We start from the raw sequence: 25,020 nt of genomic DNA, 5'->3' as shown, positions 1-25,020 counted from the left end.
TCAGCCCCCTTCCCACCCTGGTGGGAGCACATGCTCTGTCTGCCACAATCCCCGCATCACCTGACCCCTGACCCCCAGCCTCCATTTACAGCCCCTGCCTAAGCGGCTCACTGTCCAGTGGGGGGACAGGTGTACACGTGGGCCTTCATCACAAGGGGTGTGGTCATCCCTGTGACAAACGCTCCCTTGATGGCAAGCCAGAGACCTGGTGCCACCCCAAAAGTTGCCTGGAGGGGCCCAGGGGCTGAGTTGCCCAGGAGTTAACCCACGTGTAGAATGGGCACAGCTCACAGCATGATGGGAGATTAACCAAGAGGACCCTGCTCCTGGAACTCTCCCGATCAGGAGCCACCATGATTATTTCTACTGGCTCCAAACCCTGTGCACACAGCAGCTCCGAGCCCCGTCTCCCAACCCTGGGAATGGCGCCAAAGGAGCGCTCAGCGGCCCTGAGCTCAGCCAGTCTCGTGATCCAGTCACGGCTCTTTTATTCCCTTTTATTGGCTGACATTTCTAACATACAGCCGAACTGCTGCTGCAGGTGGCCTGACAGGTAAACACCCCCTGCCCCAAGCCCTGCAAAGAAACCTGCAGAAGCAAACAGGTTGGACCAGTTCTCAGAGTGAGGCCACCCAAGTGCAGCAGAGGACAGAGGACGGGGAGAGAGGCGCCCACAGCCAATCAGAGCTGCGCCTGCCCCAAGCCCCTGCCCCCCTTCCAAGGTGGGAGTGAGGATCCCTGCAGCCCAGCCGCACATAAAACCCGCGGCTCCCCCGCCCTTCCCGACTCCAACAATCTGCCCCTCTGCATTATGTAAATATGGGAATGGGGGTAGAATTCTTGTGATTTTAAGCAAAAGCGCTGTGACAATGACCCCAGGAACACCTCCAGTCATAAGGAAAAAACTGCATTAGCATTTCCAATATTTCTGTGTCTTTCTTTCTTTAAACGTTTTATTTTGAAAAACGTCAGACTTTCAGAAGCACGGGAGTGGGGGATGTCAGAGCCAGGATGCGTGTTTATACCCCCGGCTGGTGATGTCGCGAGACCAGCTCATAACACAGTGCAGACGCTCCAGCAGCGGGTCTGCGCAGAATGCACGCGCGTGGTGACAAGGACCCGGAGGGAACAATGAGCGATGTGGATGACATTAATAAAAAGGCCCCACTGAATGCAGAGAACGTGTTCCAGTGCGTACAAGTGCGTTTTCTGACTTCAAAATGATGCCACCAAGGGAAAAAGTGCACCTGACACTGGAAACTGTTCTCAAAGCCCTACGCCCGCTGCCTTTGCCCTGGGAGAACTTCTTTCCTTTGCTGGCCTGGGCTCACGGTCAATGTTACTCACGTTCCAGGAACCAGCCCGGACCCGCAGGCAAAGCCCTGGTGCCTGAGCACCGCGGGGACACCCTGTTTTCTGCTGCACGTCACAGCCCGGGGAACAGGGGGGCTTCCGTCTGCTGGGAGCCAGCGCCCCGACAGGGCGCCTGGCTTATGTTTAGGCTTTTCCACTGTTTGGGTGAAACTGACTGCAAGTTTCCAAATAGTTCTCTCTAAACAGCAATAACTCAAGCGTAGCTGTTCACCGCAGTGGACGTGGGGCGGCCCACTCCCTGCTGGGGCATTGAAAGCACAGTGTTTATAAATCCCAGGAGTCTCTGCCTCAGGCAGCCCGGAGCCACCTCTTCTGTGGCTGGTTCCTCAACCCCGAGGCCTGGCCCTGGGGAAAAGCACACAAACGCCTGGGGTTCCATAGGGAGCACATCCATGGTCCCAGGTGTGCCAGCTGAGTGTCACACCTGAACAAATGAATACATGTGACTCACACAGCATCGGCCCTCAGACCACAACGGTTAAACTAGAAATCAGTAACAGAAACATAACTTAAAATCCCAAAGGATTTGGGGATTAGGCAACACACTTCTAAATAACACATGGGTGGAAGAAGAAGGCTCCAGAGAAATTGAAAATGTTTAACTGAATGAAAATGAGAACGCAACTTACCAAAATTTGTGGGATGCAGCAAAAGCAATGCTTAGAGGAAAACTTACAGCGTTGAAAGCATACACTTGAAAAGGAGAAAGGTCTAAAATGAATAACCTAAGGAAACCAGAAAAACAAAAGCAAATTAAACCTAAAGCAGGCAAAAGAAAAGAATAAAAATCAGAGAATTTAAAATAGGAAATTTAAATAAATAAATAAATAAAATAGGAAATTAACAGAGAAAAATCAATGAAACCAAAGCTGGTTCTTTGAAAAGATCAATAAAAACCTATAAACCCCTAGCCATGGTAACAAAAAAAGGGGAGGGGTGGGGTGGGGAGGAGAGATTGAGAGGGAGAGAGAGAATACACAAATAATGAGTGCCACAAACGAGAGAAAAGACATCACTGCAGATCCCATGGACACGGAAAGAATAAAGGGAGACCACGAACAACTCTGTACCCACAGATCTGCTAACTCAGATGAAAGGGACCGGCTCTTTGAAAGACACAAACTGCCAAAACACACAAGAAGAAGCAGAAGATACAACCTATTAAAGAGACTGAATCGGGTGATACAACCTATTAAAGAGACTGAATCAATAAACACTCAACTACCCAACAGAAAGCACAGGCCCAGACGGGTTCACTAGCGAATTCTACCAAACACTGAAGTGAGAAATCACACCAATTCTCTACAAGCTCTTCCAGAAGGATTTAGAAGCAGAGGGAACACTTTCTAACTCATTCTCTGAGGCCAGAATTGCTCTAACACCAAAACCAGACCAAGATATTACAAGAAAGGAAAATCACACACCACTATCTCATGAACATGCATGTAAAAATCCTCAACAAAATATAGGCAGATCAAATCCAACTCTGTATTAAAAGATTTATACACCACAAATAAGTGGAATTCATTCCAGGTATGCAAGGCTGGTTCAACATTCAAAAATTAATGATAATGCATCACATCGAAGGGCTAAAGAAGAAAAATCGTATCAACAGATGCATAAGAAGCACCTGACAAAACTGAACACCCCTTCATCAGAAAAACACGGACACGGAGAATTTCCTCAAGTGGGTAAAGAGCTCTGGAAACCCTACAGTTAACATCATACCTAGAGGTGAAAAACTAGATGCTTTCCCCCTAAGATGGGGATTCAAGCCAAATATATCCCCCTCACCACTCTTTTTCAACATCATACTGGAAAAGCCCTAGCTACTGCAATAAGACAAGAAAAGGAAATGAAAGGTATACAGACTGGAGGGAATTCCCTGGTGGGCCAGTGGTTAGGACTCCATGCTTCCACTGCCAGAGGCCCAGGTTTGATCCCTGGTTGGGGAACTAATATCCTGAAAGCCGTGTGGTGTGGCCAAAAAAATATATATATACAGACTACAAAGGAAGAAACAAAACTGTCTGTTTGCAGATGACATGACTGTCTATGTAAAAAATCCTGAAGAATCAACAACAAAAGCAAAACCCATTGGAACTAATAAGTGATTATAGCAAGGCTGCAGGATACAAGGTTAACATGCAAAAGTCAATCACTCTCCAATATGTTAGCAATGAACAAGTGGAATTTAAAATTAAAAATACAACACCATTTACATTAGCACCCCCCAAAATAAAATACTTAGGTGTAAACCTAACAAAATATGCACAAGATCTGTATGAGGAAAACTTCCAAACTGATGAACAAAATTTCCAAACTAAATAAACGCTGGGCCAGCCCGCTCTCCCCACCTCACCCTGTCACGGGGTAACAGCTGTGGTCAGAGCCAGAGTGAGAAAACCACTGCCCTCCCTCGACACCTTGCAAAGATCCTGCAGAAGGGGCCGATGCCTCTTGGTGGACAGCCATCAGCAGTGACATGGCTTCTGTGGGCCCCAGGCCGGCAGTCAGAGCACCACCGAGGCAGCAAACGGTTCTGACGGAAGGATGGGCTGCAAAGGCTCCCAGGTAGGCCCCGCATCCCACGCTGTAACCGAGCTTGGGGCTGGAAACCTCATCACCACCTCTGCACCGATGGTTCAGAAACAGGGCCCGGGAGCTGAGGGGAAAAGCCCCCGCATGCAACACCGCCGGCCACAAAGCCTACCCTGCCATGTCGGGAATCACGACACTTGGGTTCTGGATCCTTCTTCAAGGATTTCATTCCTGGAGGAAGAGACGCAGCTGCCGGCCGTCCAGCGGGGCCACCCGGGAGGTGTCTAGGCAGCCAGGCCAGCGGCGGCTCCCAGGCTCGGGTAAGAGGAACAGCGCAGGAGGGAGCTGGGTCCTGAGACCCACAAGGTCTGGGTCAGCGTGGCCCCCCCGGCTGGCTGGAGGGGAGCAAGCATGCCCACTCTGCGGACCTAGACTCACTGGCTGTAAAACGGGGCGTCCTCGCCGACCAGCACAGGGGCTCCCAGAGCTCCCTGTCCCCGCCCACCTCTCCCGCTGCACGGCCTGCGCAAACCTCCAGGAAGTCCTCAGCTCGTCCATCACCTCCAGTGAGGGTCCTTGGTCCCCAGCCTCGTCTGCACAGCAGGTGGTGCCCCGACCCGGCCCGGGCTGACCCCTAAGGGACCAGCGCTAGTCCTACACGGATGCCACATCTTGGGAACCCCAGGCCGCTGTGCACTACAGGACGCCATCGTCACAAGGCGGGTGTGGCCCCCATGTGAAAGCTGACAGCGTGGGAGCCCCCTTCCCCAATGCCTCCACCCCGTGCAGGCCACGCCCAAGGTCAGGAGTGGAAAACACAGGGTCCTGGAGGCCTTCCCAGCCTGGCTCCCTCCTCCCTTCTCATCACTTCCCAGGATAGGAAACGTTTTCCAGGATAAAAGGCTTCTAGCTTATTTTAAACCCAGTGGGCCCAAGGATCAATCACAAGGTCCAGGCAGCGGTGCGATCAGGGCTGCCAGACCCGCTGAGTACGTGGGCGGGAGATGCCACAGCGCGTCTGCCAGATCCCTGGAAACACCCACACCCAGGGCTCGGGGGGCTGGGGATGTGTGTTCTTTCCACGACTGCTAAACCAATCAGAGGCTGCTTCAAAGGGCTGGACGCAGGCCTGCAGAGGGGGCGGTGGATGCACCCACCAGGGCCAGAGACCTGGCCTAGGCTGGGAGGGGGAAGGGCACAAACAGGGTCCGGTCAGGTGAGGGGGATGCTGGCGATCACAGGTGAGCGGCTGCGAAGTGCCAGCAGCCTGCGGGGCTGGGGGTCTGGAGGGCTGAGAGGGAAGAAAACGCAGTTGGCCACGGCCCCAGAGGACGCCCGTGACAGCGCCACGTGCGACAGCCACAAACCTACGTGCCTGCCCGTCGCTGGGGTGCCCTCCGCACATGCCCCTGGGCCCAGCACAGTCACCAAAAGGTCAGGGAGGCTGTGTCACCAAAGTGGGCAGTCTCAAGGACAAGTGCAAAGTGAGCGCCACGTGTGGGACAGAGCATGCAGGACACTACGGGAGCCCACGTGCCAGGACAGGATGGAGCCCCGGAGTGGCCTGCAAGTGGCAGCAGCCTTTGTACCACCCCGACCAGGCCAGCACAGACCCCACCACCTGTGACTTCATTAAAAACCATCGTTCTATTTATTTATTTTTTTAAATAAATTTATTTATTTTTCTTTGGCTGCGTTGGGTCTTCGTTGCTGCACACAGCCTTTCTCTAGCTGCTGTGAGCAGGGGCTACTCTTCATTGCGGTGCGTGGGCTTCTCATTGCGGTGGCTTCTCCTGCCGTGGAGCACGGGCTCTAGGCGCACGGGCTTCAGTAGTTGTGGCTCGCAGGCTCAAGAGTTGTGGCGCACAGGCTTAGTTGCTCCGCAGCACGTGGGATCTTCCTGGACCAGGGCTTAAACCGGTGTCCCCTGCACTGGCAGGCGGATTCTTAACCACTGCACCACCAGGGAAGCCCCAAAACCATCATTTTAGACGTGCACGGAGCACCACGTCTGGAAAGCCCACCCCCCTCCTTTCCTTCGAGGGGCTGCTTGAGACCCCCATATGCACGTGGACAGCAAGAGCTCACACAGAGAGCACTCAATGGCTCGGGGACAATGCCTCGCGCTGTTGCCCAGCCCGACAGCTGCCCCACGCCCGCACCCAGCCCCGCCTTGGGAGGCCATTCCATGCCCCGGGCTCAGGTCCCACGCAGCCATCCGTGTCCGCCCCCAGCCAGCAGCCCTGGGCCCCCATTGGGTGGCGGCACTGGGCTCCGAGGGCGGGGTAGGCCGGTGGTCACAGGGCACACGAGGTAAAGCCGCCTCGGTCCACGGAGGCTTCAGGCTTCAGGACGCGCCGGGGCCTTTCTTCACTGGTAAGGATCTCATTATATGCCGGCTGTATTTGTTTTTCCCCTTTGAGGCAATAAGACCAAGGGCACGGCCGCTTCACGCCGGCTGGTTCTCCCATGAAAGCGCCGGGGCTGTATTCTCCTGCTGACTCTCCGGGCCCAGCCACCGTGGCTTGACACGCTTGGCGGTGCCTTGTGAACCAAGGCAGCTAGAGGGGCCCATGGCCACCCTTTCAGGCCTGGGAGCCGCCGAGCACGGCCACAGGCAGACCCCAAACTCAACCCCATGCGCCACCCCGAGGCACAGCAGTGGGCCTGGAGCTGCCAGGGGATCGACACCTTGTTCCAGTCCTACCCTGATGCTCACTGGCCAGCGGGCCTGGCGAGCAGCTTCCTCCTCCGTGAAACGGGCAGAGATGTGACCAAGGAGACAACGTGTGGGGATTTATCTACTCCTATCACCTACGGCTCCAGCTCTGGAATAGCCCCAAAGACCCAGTGCTGTCAAAACCCTCTATAAACTGCCAAGGCGTGAGGTCCAGGATGCATGCCAGATGGAAAAGGCGTGTGTTTAAGAAAGAGGGGAGGGGGTGTGAATCTCTGTGCACGTCCGCTGACTCACCATCTTACTTACCAATCTGCTACTTCAACACACAGGCAAATCCTGTGAGTAAAAGGGTCCCCACAGGCCTTAGGAAGGAAGCTGAGTGACCGGCGGGGACACGGGGTAAATCAACGATCCTGTGGACACACCTTGTTGGTGGGCACGGCTTTAGAACCATGTTAATATTTTACACAATTATAAAAACAAGGCTGGGATTTGAAAAATGATACTTACAAATCATAAGTAAAGGGCAGCAAATGAACTGAAATGTGTATCCAATGGACAGCATCGCCTCCCAAAACGCAGATGCTTCAGGGCAAAATAAGCCGCAGTAAATCCTAAACAGTTTCTGCTGATCATGTTGGTGGCACTAGTAACAGTCTGGTTATTCTAAGGTCGGATGTGTGCATGTGTGTGCTCGCAAGTGTGGTACAATAAAGCAAAGAATTCTTTTGTTGGTGTCATTTAGAGCTGGCATATTCAGCATGGGAGAAAAGAGATAAAGACATCAAATTAATCACGTCACATTACAAGGAAGGAAGGAAGGAAGCCAAGCCAGCCAACCTGTAGCCCTGAACTGGAACTGGAAGAACCAATATGAACTCATGAAATATTTTATCTTAAAAAAAAGTCCTAGCTCTGTGTGCAGAAAAAGCCCAGCCACAATGACAAATTGAAGCAGTGAGCACCCCCAGTGCCCAGAACATGGTCTCTAAATACAATTTCCCACCAAAGGGAACCTAGAGTCTTTAGAGAAAAAACTGACTCCAGGTCTGGGGCAGAAAACATACAAGATGAGCCAGCAGCCTCTTGAAATAGCAGAAAGCAGGGAAAATGACAAAAAAGGTGAGGCTCAGGAAGAGGCTCCACCAGCCAGAGAGGGACAGTCTGGGCGTCACTCAGATAATAACCTCAGTGGATGAAACAACAAAGTGGACTGAAGTCGCGGGGCTGGGGAGGGACGGTGACCAGGAAGGACATGGACTCAGGAAAACCACAACTAATGAAGATCCGTAAGGGGGGTGGTCAAGGTATGACGTTTACCCGGCCCTGAAGTCTGGCACACCTCCCCTCCCCCTCCCGTGCCCACCTGCCCTGCATCGGCCCTTTTGGTCGTGGCTCTGGATCTGCAGATGCTCTGGGTTCCATGTTCTATGTTCCTTGGTCCATGGTCAATGGTCCATGGTCCACGTTCCACGGCACTTCCTAAGCTGCTGTGAGCCCCAAATTCACTGTCTTTCCTAATCTAATGGATGCCGCGTGGTGGGCTGGGCCCTGGCACTGTGGGGCCAGTCCTCCTAAGTGGGCTTTGTTCACAAGTCCACGTGGCCTCCCGCTGGCTGCAGGCGACGGGGGAGCCCGAGGCAGGCACCCCAGGGCAGGGACAGGACACCCCAGCCAGTGCGGAAGCTGAGCCCTGGACCACCCCTCCCAGGCCCCCTGGCTCTCTGCCTCCCTCCCCTCCGGGGGTGGCCACACCAGAGTCACCCCATTCAAAGCCTGGCCGTTTCCACCCATGCCCTGGCCACCCTCCAAGGCCGTAAACGTGGGCGTGTGCAGGGCAGGCCGGCCTCTGGCGTCCGTCTTCTATTTCAATGACCCCCTCCCGACATCCTTGCGCCCAACCACAGGGGCTGCAGTACCTAAGGGCACTGGGCTCTCCCCACATGACCCCCCCGCCCAGACGCCCTGCTCCCTGGGTGCCTTCCCCACGCTCCCTCCCACCCCGATAACCCTGAACTCCTCCAAACCAGAAGCCGCCTCTGCATCCCACCCCCGGGATAGGCTCGGCACAGAGGGCGCTGGGTGGACGGATGAAGGAATGAAGGAAGGAAGGAAGAGGGCCAGGGGTGGGTGGGGGACGGCACTCCCTCAAGAGTCTGGGTCCCCCTCTCCGGGCCCAGCACCATCCTAGGAGATCTGGCGTGTAGTTTCTCACTTTCCATTGGGCTTCTTGACAGGCTGAAATCTGGAAGCGGATCCCCAGAGGAACTGTGTATCTGGCCAAGGTTCCCAGCGAAACCCCGGGGGAGCTGCGCTCCAGACCCAACCCAGAAGGCTCTGCGGCTTTCTTACTGGGTCAGGCAGGAGCCCAAGTCGCGGGCCCAGCTCGACCTCCTGCCGCCCGAGGTCAGCCCAGGGTGAGGGCACAAACGGGGCCACCCGGCTGGGTCTCCCCGTGCCCTCAAATGCTTAAGCCGCTCGCCCACCTTTGAAACAGTCGGGCTTAACGAGGCGCGACCCCCACAGCCAAGCTCTCTAGCCACTGCTCTGGGCACGCCAGAAATCGGGACAGACTTCGAACCCGGGCTGTGGGTTAGCTAGGAAAGTCATGTTCCTGAAAGATCCCAGGGTGACAACCATCCCGACAGCCCTGAGATGTGCTGAGGGGTTTCAGGGACGGGTCACGTCCTCCCACACGAAGCAAGGATAGCAAGAGTGAGCATCAGCTTCAGGGTCCTCACTACGCTCAGACGCAGGGGACGTAACGCAGACGCGCGCGCATCCCGAAGCGCCAGCCAGCGAGTGCGGGGGGCGGGTCTACCCTCCTTGAAACTTTTCTCTTTGAAATATTTTCAAAATAAAAGTTTAAAATTTAATCAAAAGACAAAAAAATAGGGGCTTCCCTGGTGGCGCAGTGGTTGAGAGTCCGCCTGCCGATGCAGGGGACGCGGGTTCATGCCCCGGTCCGGGAAGATCCCACGTGCTGCGGAGCGGCTGGGCCCGTGAGCCGTGGCCGCTGAGCCTGCGCGTCCGGAGCCTGTGCTCCACGATGGGAGAGGCCACGGCAGTGAGAGGCCCGCGTACCGCAAAAAAAAAAAAAAAAGGCAAAAAAATAGATTTCACAAAAATCTGGACTTTCATCTCCTCTGGAAAAATCTGGTACCTGGCCACCCGGGCCCACTCCCCAGGGCAGAGGCCGCCACGCTGGGGTCCTGCTTGCTGTAGGCCCCGCCACCTGGTCAGCTTCCCCGCAGGCCCCCGAGTGTCCTGGACTCTGGGTCAGAAGCACGCTGACGCCCAGGCCTCGCTTCCCTCTGAGAACGGGGACCCGAGAGGGGCCGGCCACAGAGTCTGAGGACCTGACCAGCGGTGCACACGGTCAAGCCGCTCCCTGGGACACTGGGACGCAGGCCTGGAGCCCGGAAGGCTGGGGACGTGTCAACCGCCTCCAAGATCCCCTGGGACCCTATCCTGCAAACAGCTTCAGAGAAACGCCCTCTCCCCCACCCCGTGAAGGCCGCAGGGGGGCCTGTGGACAGGCGGACAAGCAGATAGACGGGACCCTCGGTCTTCTGGGGCGCAGCGAGGTGAGGCATGAGGCTGAGGGGCTCGGCAGCCAGGAAGAGGGTCCAAATTGCAGCTCCCGGACCAGCTAGGGCCTGGCAGGCCAACCGCTGGGCCTTAGCCCGTCATCTGCAAAGCAGAGCGACTGACAGAGCCGCAGAAGCATCAGTGCCACGCCCGGCACGTGGCCCGTGCACCAACGGCTATGACCACTGCGTCCCTGCCACCACGCGGCACTACCTACTCGATGTCGGGCTCCTCCAACAGGGGCTTGGGGTCTGCTGCCAGCCCCGGCCAAGGAGGCCTGATCCCAGGGCCCCTCCTGCCCCACCAGAACGGCCCCTCCCTCTCTGACAGCTGGAGCACAGTGACCCCAGGTGGCCGGCACCTCCCAGCCAATGGCCACCAGCTGTAAGAAATAACACGGGGGCAGCCCGTGTGGCGGTCACCATCTCCCCGGAGGTAACATCTTGGGAGACCACAGCACAGCACCCAGGGTGCCAGCTCTGATGCCAACCAGATGCACCAGGACCCCACCCCAGTCCCTAACCCCTGCTCGCCACCCATCTGTCCTCCGTCTCTATAACTCTGTCACGCTGAGAATGTTATTTAAACGGCGTCATGCAGGAGGAGCCTCTGGGGATCAGCCTCACTCACACACTCCCGTAGAGACCCACCCAGGCTGTCGGGGGTGGCAGTAACGTGTTCCCTTTTTTGGCTGACTGCTGTTCCATGGTATCCACTCACCCACTGAGGATACCTGGGTTGTTTCCAGTCTGGCACTATTACAAGTAAAGCTGCTATGAGCAAAATTAACATACAGGTTTTCACGTGAACATAATTTTCCACTGCTCTGGGATAAACGCCCAAGAGTGCAATTTCTGGATCACATGGCAGTTACACGTTCAGTTTTCTAAGAACCTACTAAAATGTCTTCCAGGCTGTAACAGCTGCGGTTCCCACCGGCAACAGACGAGCGGTCCATCTCCGCCTCAGGCTCGCCAGTGGTTTGCATTTCAACCATCCTGACGGGTGTAGAGAGATTTGCATTTCCCGCTGCCTGAGGAGCTGAACATCTCCTCGTGGGTTTGTTTTCCATCCGAGTGTCCTCTCTGGTCGAGCGTCTCTTCATGTCTTTGCCCAGTTTCTAACCGGAATACTTGGTTTTGTATTGTTGAATCATGAGAGATCTTAATATGTTCTAGATACCAGTCCTCGTTCAGATGTGAGTCCTCAGCTTGTCTTCAACCCGCGTTCCACGTGGCTCACGCTGCCCTCCCTGGAGGAGAAGGTCACTGCAAACACCTTGTATCTGCCAGCCTTGCAACCCTGGCAGCACCCGAGTGCGTGTGGCACCCAGCAGGCACATAATAAATGCCGTGGAACGAGCATCTCTAGAAAACCCTGAGTTCCTCAATTTGGCACACTGTCATTTAAATTTCAGTCCCAGGCCCAGATAACTAGTCCCAGAGCCACCAGCAGAAGTTGGAGAACATGCCTCACATAATTAAAAACCCATCTGGAGATCTCACCCTACTCCCCACGTGGAGATAACACACTTAGTTGTGACTGACAGGTTGTCCCCCGGGGGCTCAGGATGAGCGAAGCCCCCGCCCCAAAGCCCAGAGTCCTCTGGGCTCGGACCCTCTGCCTCGGGGGTGTCCTGGTGTAGGGACGAGGCTCTCTCTTCACCAGGCTCCGCCACTCCCGCCCTGCTGCCCACCCACCTCCACTCCTGCCCACCGGAGCCCCCCAGAGCTTCCACAGCCAGCCCACCCTGCTGCGAACCTTGTCTTCTTCACGAGAGCATCGAAAAGAACCCAACATTGCAGGATTTATTTGCCAAAAAAAGTGCAAAACTTGTCCACTGAGAACGACAGAGGATTTCTGAGAAACTAAAGATCTAGATAAACGGAAAGACATTCCTGTCCATCACTTAGAAGCCTCAGTACTGACAAGACGCCAGTTCTGTATCAAATCGATCTATAAATTCAGTGCAAGCTTTTTAAATAGAAAGTTATCTAAAATTCATATGGAAATGCAAAGGCCCTAAAACAGTCCAGACGATTCTGAAAAAGAAGAACCAAGTGAGAGGGTTTACACGACCTAATTCCCAAACTCACTGTAAAGCCACAGCCAACAAGATTGTGATGTGCTGGTGTGATGATATGGCACACAGATCAGTGGGACAGAACCAAGAGCCCAGAAATAAACTCTCACATTTATCATCAGTTGATTATTGATGAGATGCCGAGACACGTCAACGAGGAAATAACAGTCTCTTCAACAAATGTGCCAGGGCACCCAGACGTCCACTAAGAACACCACGGCCTTAGACCCCTACCTCACACCACACACAGGTGACTCAAAGTGGATCACAGACCTAATGGAAGAGCTAAAATGATAAAACTTCTAGAAGAAAACATGATAAAGGCTCTTTAACGTGGGTTAGGCAAAGAGTTCTTAGATAAAACAACAGAAGCATGATTCTTGAAAGAAAAAAGTTGATAAACTGAACTTTAAAAGACGTTGTGAAGAAGATGAAAAGACCGAAACACAGACTGGGAGAAAATAACTGTAAACCAGGTATCTCATTAAGGGCTTGTATCCAGAACATATGAGGCGCTCTTATAACTCAACAGTAAGAAGACCAAGAACTCAAAAAATGAGCAAAAGATTTGAAGAGACATTTTGCCAAAGAAGTTGTAGAGGAAAAGTACAGGAAAAGACACCCAATCTCCTTAGCCAACAAGGAAACGCAAATCAAACCCACCACGAGATGCCACAGCCATCGGAGTGACTATACTTGGAAGACAGACGGCCCGGAACCTCAGCAGGGATCAGAGAGATGGGAACCTCATCACTGCAGGTGGGCCTGGAAATGCGCAGCCGCTTTGAAAACAGGTGGTTTCCTAAAAAGTTAGACGTAAAGGTAGCCTCCAACGCAGAAATTCCACCGTTAGGAACCCACCCAAGAGAAACGGAAACGTGGGTCCACACAAAGACTTGTACAAGCGTGTTCACAGAACCGCGAGCCCCTGACCGACTCTGCCAGGCCCGGGGTTGTCACCACCCCACATAGCGCACTGAGCCTTAGGTGTGCACGGGGCCGAGCAGGGGGAGGCAGGAGGGTGGACCAGGGTGCAGAGATGCTCTACCTGACTGAGATGACAGCTCCCGTGTCCGGAGCAGCCCTGAACCGTCAAGGAAGACCCATCTAAAGTCCTGCCTGCATCACCCACTCCAGGCTCCTGACGCCCCCACCCCAAGGGTGGGAACCAGGCCAGGTAAGTCATCTGTGTGCAGACGCACGTCTGGGAGAGGACAGAAGCAGGACAGTGAAGTCCAAGTTCTCACTGGGTGGACAAGGCCAGGACCCGAGGCCCGGCTCTGAGGAGCTTCAGCACCTCAAGCCCAGCCCCTCAGGGATTTTTTTTCTTTTTAATTAACTAATTTATTCATTTATTTATTTATTTTTGGCTGTGTTGGGTCTTCGTTGCTGCGCGCGGGTTTTCTCTAGTTATGGCGAGCAGGGGCTACTCCTCGTCGGGTGTGTGTGGGCTTCTCATTGTGGTGGCTTCTCTTTTTGCGGAGCACGGGCTCTAGGCACGCGGGCTTCAGGAGTTGTGGCACGTGGGCTCAGTAGATGTGGCTCAGGTGCTCTAGAGCGCAGGCTCAGTAGTTGTGGCGCACGGGCTTAGTTGCTCCGCGGCATGTGGGATCTTCCCGGCCCAGGGCTCAAACCCGTGTCCCCTGAATTGGCAGGCAGATCTTAACCACTGTACCACCAGCGAAGCCCTCAGGGATTTTTAAGGAACAATTTCAGCGCTTCTGGACAGACGTGGGGAAGTTTAGACTCGTGAGCTTTTCCGGTCCTGCAATTCTGAGTGCCGAGTATCAAGACGGGGACACAGAGGACGCAGCCTCTTCCTCCCAGGGTCCCGGCTAATGAACGGCAGCTATTAAACCACTGAAAAGAAGAGCAAAAACGCTGTTCCTCACAGAGCTGCTCTCAGAATCATCGTTATTTCCACCCAATTAAGCCTTGTCTTCCGTGAAAGCATCACTTGGAAATGGCCCTTTTCTGGGTCCAGACCCCTGAACTCGTGACAAGCCACACAAAATCACACGACGAGGAAACTGCTCGGACGGGAGCCAAGCTCCACACTGCAGCACAGGTAATTAACAGGAAGCCACGTTAAACAAACTAAACTAAAACCGAGATTTAGGGCTTCCCTTGTGGCGCAGTGGTTGAGAGTCCACCAGCCGATGCAGGGGACACGGGTTCGTGCCCCAGTCTGGGAAGATCCCACATGCCGCAGAGCGGCTGGGCCCATGAGCCATGGCCACTAGGCCTGCGCGTCCAGAGCCTGTGCTCCGCAATGGGAGAGGCCACAACAGTGAGAGGCCCGCGTACCGCAAAAAAAAAAAAAACCCGAGATTTAAATGCTTCAAGTGGCCATCAGCCTGATCATAAAAGGAAGAGGTTCGAATCTAAAAGGTGCATTAGCTGAGCTCACGGCTCCACAGTGAGAGGAGCAGAGAGGCCTGGCAGGGCCAGAAGGCCAGGCTTCCCCGAGAGACAAGGCCAACGAGGACCAGAGGTGAAGGGCCACGGCACAAGGGCAGAAAACGAGCTTGGGGGCAAAGGGCCACCCCCGGCCACCTGACACCTCCCTCTGGACACCCAGCAGGCCAGGCTGCTCAGGCTTGTGTGGCCAGATCCCATCTCTCCACCTGCCACCTCCGCCCTCCAGGCCGCATCAACCCCCGAGCTTGCAGGCTCCACCCTCCATCCAGCCCACCAGCCAAAGCCAGGGCCCAACCTGGCACTGTCACCAGTCTGTCCACTGCTCCCCCCGCCCCACAGCCCACCCTCCATCCGTCCTCCACCTGTGGCCCCCGTGATCAGGGACCCCAGCAGCCCCAATGCATGTGAACTAGATCCCCAGTCCCCAACTTGGTCCTCGACTGACCAGGGTCCTTTAATATGGCCACACGCTCTGTCCTTAAACATCTAAAACGTTTCATTGAACGTTTACACAGTTGCAAACGGGAGGAATTTCTGGGCTACCGTAAACGCTGACGTTGTAACTGCTGACATCGCTTGTATTACTCTTTCAAACATAGACCATGAAATAAAAATCCATAGCGCCACAGTTCACTTTAGGTGTCATCTCGCCTGGGCCGAGAGATGCCCACTTAACTGGTGAGACGTGATTTCTAGGTGTGTCTGGGCTGGTGTCTGGGAAGAGATCAGCCTTTGAGTTCAGACCACGTGAAGACGGCCCTCCCCATGGTGGGCGGCACAACCCCATCCCTTGTGGGTCCAACAGAACAGAAACGCAGATGACAGGAGATCCGCTCTCCACCTGAGCTGGACGCCCACCCTCCCCACCCTTGAGCATCCACCTCCGAGTTCTCGAGCCTCTGGACTTGGGCTGCACAGCCCCACTGGGCCCTGGGCATCTGGCTCACAGGCGGCATCTGGTGGGGCTTCACGGCCTCCACGACCCCAAGAGCCAGCCCTACGTTAAACGTCCTCAGACATGTCTCTATCCTCTGGGTTCTGTTTCTCTGGAGAACCCTGATTCACCACGGGGACTGGACACCCACCAGCTCCTTAACCAAGAAACAGGGGGTGTAAAAAACCCTCTTAGCTGGGATTTTGGCATTGTTCCTTCTCTCCTTGAACAGATATTTCTAATGTTTTCTCACAGAACTTATTCTAATGTAAAAACATTTATGCTTAAAAGTATTTTATCAATCACCCTGCCATGCTGCTCTGTAAGAGATGTGTGAATCTTTGCAATTTTTTCCTATGACTAGAAGACTGTAAGTATTAAAATTTTCCTTCAAGATTGAGTTTTTTACATTATTGGCAGGGACTTCCCTGGTGGCACAGTGGTTAAGAATCTGCCTACGAATGCAGGGGACACGGGTTCGAGCCCTGGTCCGGGAAGATCCCACATGCCGCGCAGCAACTAAGCCCCATGAACCCCAACTACTGAAGTCCACACGCCTGGAGCCTGTGCTCCTCAACAGGAGAAGCCACCGCAGTGAGAAGCCTGCACACTGCAACGAAGAGTAGCCCCTGCTCGCCGCAACTCGAGAAAGCCTGTGTGCAGCAATGAAGACCCAACACAGCCAAAAATAAATAAATCTAAAAAAAAATTATTGGCACAGAGCTGACTGAAAGTAAATACATTAAATTTTAATAAATAAACATTAAATTGAAAAAGTAAAACTGTTTTGGAAACACATCATTTAGAGTACTTATATGATGCTGACGTACAGCGCCTTACTGAAAGCAATATGCTTGTCCCAATGTTCGGTGGCCCAAGGCACCGGGGGCAGCCTACCCAGGGAAGACCCAGGGTAAGAGCTGGGGGTCCCCTTTGAATGGGAGGAGGCTTATCTTGAGAAAGACGGGGAAAGGCTGGCCTCGGCTGCAGACACCGACCCTGGCAGGTCAGTCCAGAGCTCGAAGCCAGAGGCCGAGACCTGGGACTCGGACCCTGTCTGCGCAGCCCCTGGAGGCTCACGCCAGGGTCTCCACGGCCGGCCCGGGACCATGGCCCTCAGCAGCGGCAGGATCTGCCGCTGGCCCTCCCGGCCTGGCCAGTTCTGACCCCCAGGGGCTTTCCGGCCCTCAGACTGTCCCTCTGCCAGAAACTCGCTTCCCCTGCCCCTCATGCTTGCCAGGTTTCAGGTTGAAACACCCCCTCCTCCAAGAGGAGCTCCCTGGCTGCTCTGCCCAGCAGAGACCTCGCCCATCCCCGCTCAGGTGCATCTCCTGCACGCCCCCTCCCCTGCCCACCTGCTCACTGCCCTAGGATAGCGCCAGACACCCGCTGGACGGACAAGTGAGAGGGAGTGGCTCCTGCCTGGGGACCGTGGCTTTCCCGCCTTTCTGGGCAGAGGGAACTTTCCTGAAGCTCTCAGAGGTTACATCACGTGCCAAGGTCATGCAGCCAGCAAACAGCAAGGCCAGGGCAAGTCCAAGGTCGTCTAGCGCCAGTCACACTCCCAACCCCGGCTTCCAGAGCTCTTAGCCTCCTCCGAATAGCAAAGCCGCCCCTAGGGCTTCCCTGGTGGCTCAGTGGTCGAGAGTCCGCCCGCCGATGCGGGGGACGCGGGTTTGTGCCCCGGTCCGGGAAGATCCCACATGCCACGGAGCGGCTGGGCCCGTGAGCCATGGCCACCGAGCCTGCGCGTCCGGAGCCTGTGCTCCGCAACGGGAGAGGCCACAACAGTGAGAGGCCCGCGTACCAAAGAATAATAATAATAAAGCAGCCCCTAACATCACCACCTCTCAGGGCCAGAAGCTCAGAAGCCGGGGGCCATGGGCCATGTAGGCCCTGCTGCTTTCCAGAAGCTTCCCTGGGCTCCTCCCCACACTGCCCCGCCTGGACGTGCACGCAGCCAAGTAAGGGGCCTGCAGAGGGAGTCACCTTTCCCAAACGGGGAGCAGGGAAGAGCCCTGAGGACCGGCTGGACCCTGGCCCGGCTGAGCGGGGACCATACGCAGGTTGCTTCACCCCCGAGTTCCCACCTCCTCACCCATAAAATGGACAGAGATTAAGACACACCTGAGGGGTCACCGTGAGAGACGGATGGAATCAGGTATGTCAGGTGCCCGTGGGGCGGCGCGGATGAAGCTGCAATAGATGCAGAATCAACACCAGCCACGTCCTCCTTGGAAGGACCTGAGACACCAAACGCTTTTGGAAGAAAACTGCCCTTGGCTCCCGGGGCCCCAGGCTACACGTCGTGCAGCCTCACGTGTCCCACAAACGCTCCCACGGGAGAACCCACGAGAGCCCTCTCAGGAGGCAGCTCCCCGCCACATGGAGGTTCCAGCCCTGGCCCCCCCCGCCAAGCGAACCTAAGCCAGGAGGCAGAGCAGCCCGCCTGACCCCACCTGTAAAGTGGGGAGGGTCCCAGGGTCACGTCGAAACCAGGCTCTTTGGTCAGTGGTGCAGGGCTGGACTGCCCTCAGCCTCCTGCTTAGACTTGCGTTACAGGGTCCAGCCACAGTGACTTAACAAACAGACTCAGTCAGACTGGGTTAAAACAAGGTCCACTCCTAAGGCCCACAGTGGACTCAATCCCTTCCCAAACCATGTGGTGCGACACAGCAGCGGAGGGGCAGGAGTGCCGGAGAGTCCACAACACCCATCACAGGTGGTTCCTAGGAAGGCCAGTTGAAAGGTTAAATGAGCTACACACACCTAACATGGTGTGCTCACCACCACCACCTTCATCATCACCATCACCATCGTCACCACCACCACCATCATCACCATCACCACCACCATCACCATCAACATCACCATCATCACCATCACCACCACCATCACCACCATCACCATCATCACCATCACCACCATCATCACCATCGTCACCATCACCACCACCATCACCATCGTCACTGCTGTTGCCTAAAAGGAATCCCATAACCAAGACAGGGACCCAGCACTGCACGCAAACATCAGGACTGAGCCATCCCAGGCTAGACCCAGCCCCTTCCTTTACGTATTCAGGACTTACTAACACTGATCACCTCCAATGGTACCACCCTGGTTAAAGACACCATCACCTCACCTGGGTTAGCAAAACAACCTCTCAACTGGTTTTTCTACTTCTCCTTGGTCCCCTGCACCTTCTACTCTGAACACAGGGTTAGACTGACCCTACTCAAATGGAAGTCCTGACAGGCTAGGTATACGCTCAAGCCTTCCAGAGGCTCCCATCTCAGAGCAGAAGCTGAAGCCCTCACAGTGATCCAGAAGGCCCTATGTGTTCAGCCTCATTGTGTCTGTGTCCGCACTGCCTACTCCTGGCCTCTTTCCTGGCTCTGCTCTAGCCTCACTGACCTCTTTGCTGATTCTTGAACATTCCAGGCATGCCCCTGACCACAGGGCCTTTGCATCTGCACCCCTGGTGCATGAATGCTCTTTCCCCAATTGCCTGCCTGGTCTACTTCCTCTTTCCCTAGGGTTTCTCCTCGAACCTCCTTCCGAACAAGGCCTCCCAGGCCACCCCATCCCCCACTCCTCCCTAGAACCTGCTCCACCTCATGCACCGTGTCCTCCAGCTGTTTACTTGTCGGCTCTTCATCTCTACCCCGAGAAAGGAGCTCCACGGTGGGGAGGGTGCCTCTATTCACAGCACACCTCTGGCCCCTGGAGCAGGATGTGCCGTGAAGGAGACGCCACACCTGTGAGATACACGGCTAAGCACAGCCTCCGCCACAGGGCACGTCTCCAACGGCCACCTATGATGCAGAGTCCAGAGACACCTCTGGACATACGAGAGCCCCCCTGGGCAAGGGTCCCTCCTCCTCGCACTGGGGGTGAGGACAACCCTACCTCACAGGTCCACTGGGTGCCACGAGATGGGGCGAATGGCTGCTCACAGGGCAAAAGGCCACGCGGACAGGAGTGGCGGGATCTGCAGCAGGAACTGGCCCACGTGCCTCTGAGAGACGAGGGTCCCCTCCGAGCACACGAGGGCCGCAGAGGCCACGTCCACCTGCCCCCAGGAGCAGCGTCCCCAGAGCTGTTTCTCCTCTGACGGAAGAGCAGCATGCATCTCCCCACCTGTTCCCCAGCACTGGCCCCGACGGCCAGGCTCAGCCTCGCCACATCCCAGGACTTGTGTCCACAGTCGAGGGGCAAGAAACCTAAGAAGTTACAGGGTGGAAAGAGCCCAGGGAGCCAAAGGGTTAATGAGCTCCGTTTCCGACGGCCTGAGAATTAGGATGGAGCAGCTGACAGAGATGGTGTGCCCTCCCCACAGCTGTTCCCGGAATCAAAGCGCATCTTTGTTTGCCCGACTCTTAGCAACTGTTGCATTTCCTGAAGGACACGCGTGAACCAGCTGTCATCTCACAAGATGCAACGTGGGGTGGGCTGGATCCTCAGCGAAACGAGAAAACACCGACTGTCGGGGGCAGGGGGGGTCCCGGCTGTTCCCACCCGTGTCCTCAAGTGCCAAGAAGGGGACCCACCTCAGCAGACGGGAATGCGGACCCCCAGGCAGGACCCATTGCAGAAACAGAGCCGCAGACAGCAGCCTGCACACGACCTAGCGAGAAAGCCGCCCCCATGCACCTACAGGATGTGAGGTGGCCGTGACGGCAGGAAGCCATGACAAAAAGGAGCGTCTCGCTCTGAAACATTTACAGGTGGAACCAGCTGACGGCTGAACTTTGTCTCCAGTGGTCCAGGGCGGGGGCAGGGGCGGGAGGGAGGGAGAAACCAGACTGGCCATGACTGACGTCCCGAAGCCATGGCTCGTCACACCATTCCCGCCCCTGTCGCAGCCAAGGACGTACCCCCCCCCACCCCCCGCCCAGCACCAGACGCTAAACAATGGTCATTTTTAACCTGAGAATCACTGAAATGCTTTTCATGACACCAGACAAAAAAAGCTCCTTGGTAGTAAGAAACACACACACACACACACACACACACACACACACCATACCATACCACATACACACACGCACTACACACACACCACGAACACACACACACCACACCACATACACACACCACACACCACGAACACACACACACACCACACACACACACATACCACAAACACACACACCCCACACACACACCACAAACACACACACACACACCACACCACACACACACACATACCACACCACATACACATACCACACCACATACACACACCACACACACACCACGAACACACACACACCACGAACACACACACACCACGAACACACACACACATCACACACACACACCACATACATACCACACCACACACATACCACACACACACACACCCCCACACACACATACCACACCACACACACACACCAGAAACACACACACCACACACATACCACACACACACACACCACACACACACACGACACACACACATACCACACCACACACACACACACACCACACACACACATACCACACCACACATACACCACACACACACACCACACACACACACACCATACCACATACACACACGCACTACACACACACCACAAACACACACACACACCACACACACATACCACACACACACACATACCACACCACATACACACACCACACACACACCACGAACACACACACATCACACACACACACCACATACATACCACACCACACACACATACCACACACACACACCCCCACACACACATACCACACCACACACACACCACAAACACACACACCACACACATACCACACACACACACACACACCACACACACACGACACACACACATACCACACCACACACACACCACACACACACACCACACCACACACACACATACCACACCACACACACACACACACCACACACACACACCACACACACACCCCACACACACACACCCCACCCCCCACACACACACACCACACACACATACCTCACACACACCACACACACATACCACACACACACACACCACACACACACACACCACACACACACACACCCCACACACACACCACACCACACACACACATACCACACCACACACACACACACCACACACACACACCACACACACACCCCACACACACACACCCCACACACATACCACACACACATACCACCCCCCCCCACACACACACCACACACACATACCACACACACACCACACACACACATACCACACACACACACCACACACTCACACATACCACACACACACACATACCACACCACACACACACACACACATACCACAAACACACACACACATACCACACACACAGACACATACCACACCACACACACACACATACCACACACACACACCACACCATACCACACCACACACACACACACACACATACCACACACACACACACCCCACACACATACCACACCCCCCCACACACACACACCACACACACATACCACACACACACCACACACACACATACCACACACACACACACCACACACACCACACACACACACATACCACACACACACACCACACCACACACACACACACCACACACACACAACCACACACACACATACCACACACACACACACACACACACACACATACCACAAACACACACATACCACACACACAGACACATACCACACCACACACACACACATACCACACCACACACACATACACACCACACACACACACCACACCATACCACACCACACACACACACACACACACACACACACACACACACACCCCTCCAGCAGAAGGCAGGGTCACCTCCCTGCCACCCCTTCCAGAACGTGAAGCCGGCCCCTCCGAGGTCCAGGAGGAACAGGCCGGGCTGCGGGGCCGCTGTGAGACCACATCCGGGAAGACGCCCCAGGAACTGTCCACACAGGGAAGACACCACGCACCTTCCTGTCTTCTTCTTGGACTTCTGTTTAATGAAGCGGCAGCTCTCCACTAAGTTCATGGCCCAACCCAGATTCAGCTCACCGGCCTCACTCTCTCGCTCCACCAGCCACAGCCCAGCTTGCTTTCTGTGCCCACTCTCGCCCCGCTGTCCTTGCCTGTGCTGCCCCCGCCGCTCGAACGCCTGCCCCACCCCTCTCCTGCCTGTCCTTCAAGACCTGGTTCAAAGGTCACTGGTTCTGCGAAGCAAGCACCCCGACCCCAAGGGACACGAGACCCTTTCCTCCTCTGTGGACCCCCAGCATCCACCAGATGCCGGTGGGACCACCCACGTCCCAGGAAAGGACGACTCACTTTTTAAATGTGGGTCCCCTGTGGGAGGACTCTCGACGGGAGGGGGGCTGCGTCCAGGGTCCCGAAGCGACGAGACAACACGACGCTTCAACCAGGGCCCCCGTTCTGCGGGAAGAGGGGCGGCCGCGTCCCTCTCTCAGGGCTGCTGTAGGGCTGGGAGGGACCCGAGCTCTGGCAGAACAGGGCAAAGTCTGTGTGACTAGCGCTCTCACCCCACAGAGCCGTGAGCAGCGCGGGACTTTGCCTCAGGAAAACCAGTCGCTGCCCCCCAGAACCTGTGTGACCTTGAGCCTACCTTCTCTGAGCCTCAGTTTCCCCACCTGACACAAGGGGGGGGTACCTGCATCTGCAGAGAGGCTGGCTGGGCCCCGGCCAGCTGGTGAATTCCCCACACCCGGCTGGCAGGCAACTTCCTACTTGTAGTGACCAGGGCTCCAGCGTGGACCCAAGCCAGGGCCCCGGGTGTCCTCCATCCTGGGGCTGGGTCAGCACTGTGAGGGGTGGGGGCCAGCTCACCAGCAAGGCCATCTCGAGGGCCCCTCCTTTCTAGAGAAATGGCCCCACTTAGCGCCTCCCTGGCCTCAGTTACCCCACTGCCTGCGGGCGTCTCCAATCACATTACAGGGTGATTGTCAGATGACATCAACGGTGAACCGGCTGGTGTGAGAAAACGTGTCTGCAGCGTCCTGGAGACCTCTCACCACCAAACTCTACAACTTTTAAAACATTATGGCACCAAATACGCGAGATCGTGGGCGAGGTTAACAGGAGATTAGGGAGCTGGGTGATGCAATCACGGCAGGAGGCAGGGCAGCCCAGGGCGGCCCCGTCCCCGCCGAGGCTCACATCCCAGCTTCCCCTGGGCCCAGCTGGGTGGCCATGGCAGCTCGCTTGAGCTCCGTGTGCCTCCATGCTTCACCTGCCCAAAGCCGCCACAACGAGGCCAGCACCGTTCTAACGAGATGCAGACAAGGCCTGCGATCGGGCTCTGGCTCAGAGCTCGCCATGACGCAGGCTCCAGGGTTCCAGATCTCAGCCTCACACCGAACACGGCTCCGACCCCGCAGGGTCACACGGCCCATGACATGCGAACCTGGAGGTCTCCTCTGCCCAGAGTGAGCCTGGCTTTGTGCAAAACGAAAATCAAACTTTTTGCAAGTCCAACCCATTAAGCATCTCCTCGGATGAGGCCCTGCATTTTCCAAAATGCTAATCTTGGTTTTTAGTATCGCCTGAAAGGACGGCAGCAAACCCCGAAGCTGGAGCCAGGCTGCAAGAGGGGCTGAAGTGACTCAGAGAAACAGAGTCTGTTCCCTGAATTGACTGTGAATTCAGCAGACGGGTGTGCTTTTCCCATCACCCAGGGGCCCGAGCCAATCTGTGGAATAACAGACTGCAGAGACATGCGGGTGGGCGGAAGACAGACAGCTGTGCGGCCAGGGGTGCAGCCAGAGGCCTGTCTTAATTAGAACTGCAGGGAGCACAAACCCCTGCCAGCAAGGCCACCCCAGGGTGAGATTCCCTCACTGCCGCCTGTCCGCCCGCCCGTCTGGCGGCGCCGGTAATGAGGCCCCGGCCGCGGTCCCGAAATGCAGTGCCACTGCCTGGACCCTGCCCCTGACGCACACACGCAGGGCCTCCTAATCATCACGCTTCTGGCTTCCATGGGCGCTCTGTCTCCAGGCACCCTGAGTGGGCGGGCAAGCCGGGAAGGGACCTGATGGAACCCACGGGTCCCCACCTCCCTCCCCCGGGCCTGGGTGCACCCTCGGGGGACAGGCTGGGATCCACAGCACCTGCCAGGGCTCTGGAGCAGCCTGTGGCTTCCTTCTGAGCCTGCGTGGGCCCCTGCATCCCCAGGAAGGACAAAGTCTCTGCCATTGCTCACAAGAGCAGAAGCCAAGTGAAGAGGCTGCACCTGCCAGCCCCCCAACCTGGACCCTCCCCAGGACTACTCAACTCTTCAGCAGGGCTCTGGAGGGGCCCGTCCAGGGCACGAGGACATCCCGCTCCAGCCCCAACTCGGACATGTGCTGCTTGGCCTGGAGCAAGGGGCAAGGGCCCCCCCCGCACTGTTCACTGAGACAGGGCGACAAGC

The 25,020-nt window shown here is 55.8% G+C and overlaps 1 protein-coding gene across 6 annotated transcripts in view; it reads right to left on the bottom strand.

The window, feature by feature from the left end:
• PRKAR1B (protein kinase cAMP-dependent type I regulatory subunit beta) overlaps nt 1–25,020 on the bottom strand; it is an 88,170-nt gene that overhangs the window by 40,776 nt on the left and 22,374 nt on the right. For 2 of the 6 annotated variants that reach the window (XM_032604895.1, XM_032604894.1), the window contains exon 5: nt 2,004–2,099. The exons of the other annotated variants lie outside the window; for them this stretch is intronic. In XM_032604895.1, coding sequence (XP_032460786.1) covers nt 2,004–2,099 — 96 coding nt within the window. The remainder of the gene's footprint in view (nt 1–2,003; nt 2,100–25,020) is intronic. 6 annotated transcript variants of the gene reach the window in all.

Source organism: Phocoena sinus, chromosome 15 (assembly GCF_008692025.1).
Source record: "Phocoena sinus isolate mPhoSin1 chromosome 15, mPhoSin1.pri, whole genome shotgun sequence".
NCBI lineage: Eukaryota > Metazoa > Chordata > Mammalia > Artiodactyla > Phocoenidae > Phocoena > Phocoena sinus.
Note: the sequence above shows the minus strand (reverse complement) of the source record. Positions and strands in the feature narration are given on the sequence as shown.